Genomic DNA, 1,561 nt, shown 5'->3' on the forward strand with positions numbered 1-1,561 from the left:
ATATATATATATATATATATATATATATGATTGTTCATTCTAAATCACGAATATTTATGTATATTCATAATGAATATTTGTTTCCTCGATTCCTAATATATTTTTGATTTCTAAATGAAGTCCTTTTGTAAACATTATGTAATGTGTAAATTACCTTCCAACCCTTAGGTATAGAATAACCATTGTACATAAAATCAGTAATGGCTTCTCTAAAAGCACCTTGGAGGGGTGGTGCTAATCTAAGAACTTCACATGCAACATTCCATGAGTACTTCATCTTTGATAGATCCTCCCAAGTCAACAATTCTCCAGGTGCTTTAGATTTTGCGATCTCCATTTGTTCTACATATGTTTACCAAACATGACAAATAAATATCATGCCTTCTAATTTTCATCTTTGATAACTATAAGTATGTGTTTGAGTATTGAATCTATTTGCTAAAAGCGTATATACCTTTGTAGACTCCATCATAGATCTCAGGCAACTCAGCAAGATACTTGACGAGAAAAGCACAAGCGGAGCTTGCAGTGTCATGGCCACCAATCAACAACCCTAGAATCTTGTCAGCGATRTCGTATTCTCCCATGAACTTCCCATCTTCATCGCTAAACAGAAGCATGTGTGACAATATGTCTTGAGTTGGTGTTGCTTTCCCTTGAGCCAAATCAATCTTTCTTTGCTTGACTATCGCTATGAGCTCTTTTCTGATAAAATTGGCCGCATTGATCCCTCTTCGGAATGGTGTTCTAGGAAGGTTAATGGGGATCGAAAGGAGCCCCAAAGCGATGCTCTCAAACGGGCCAGATAGGTATCTGACCCGTTCAGGGTCATCAATACTGACAAAGATTTTGCATGCAAGCCAAAAGGTGAAGTTCTTGGTGAGTTCATAAGTCACAACTTCATCCTTCCCCTCCCATCCATTAGCAAAGTGTTGTTGTGTTACAACATCCATAATGGGGACATAACGGTGTAGGGCTTCAGGCTTGAAGAAGTTGGGAAGCATCTTTCTCATCTTAATAGCTTCTATCTTCGAGGTCTTATCAGATGAAGGGAAGATTTTATCAACTGAAGCGGGCCACCATCCCTGTACAAGCTTGTTCTCATTTGAGAACAAGAACTTGTTACCTTGGGCCCCACAAAACACTGCAGCATCCTCAAGCATAAGAGATGTCCTAAACACTATAGGTGAAAACTTTGACATACGGTCAAATATGAACTTTTCAGGATGGCCTTTCCATCCTGTTGCAAGAAATTCAAAACTTTCTCCAATAATGGGCCACCCTGTTCTACCKGGTGGAAGTACTCTCCCGTCTTCCGTCGTTTTCAACTTGTAGATGAAAAAATGAAGAGAGAAAGAAACCACAAGAACAAAAAGAGATAGGAGAGAAGCATAGAAGATATCCATTTTGCCAAATGATGGTGTGTGTGTGTGTTAAAATAAAACTATTAGGGGTATATAAAGAGAAAGATTCACAAGAGGTGAAGATGCCCAAAAGGCAAAATGTGCTTGATTTGAAACCTACCTGGTAATACAAGACAAAATGGTGAATCTTTCAACAA

At 38.4% G+C, this 1,561-nt stretch overlaps 1 protein-coding gene across 1 annotated transcript; it reads right to left on the minus strand.

The window, feature by feature from the left end:
• Positions 1-64: 64 nt before the first annotated feature.
• Positions 65-1,406, minus strand: LOC112505577 (beta-amyrin 28-oxidase-like). The gene is made up of 2 exons (XM_025109464.1): positions 455-1,406; positions 65-342 (listed from the first exon to the last, which is right to left on the minus strand). Exons 1-2 carry the CDS (start codon positions 1,404-1,406, stop codon positions 65-67), a joined length of 1,230 nt encoding a protein of 409 aa, XP_024965232.1.
• Between the last annotated feature and the right edge of the window lie 155 nt (positions 1,407-1,561).

The sequence above is a fragment of the Cynara cardunculus genome, unplaced genomic scaffold (genome assembly GCF_001531365.2).
Source record: "Cynara cardunculus var. scolymus isolate 2C unplaced genomic scaffold, CcrdV1 Un_Scaffold_12317, whole genome shotgun sequence".
NCBI lineage: Eukaryota > Viridiplantae > Streptophyta > Magnoliopsida > Asterales > Asteraceae > Cynara > Cynara cardunculus.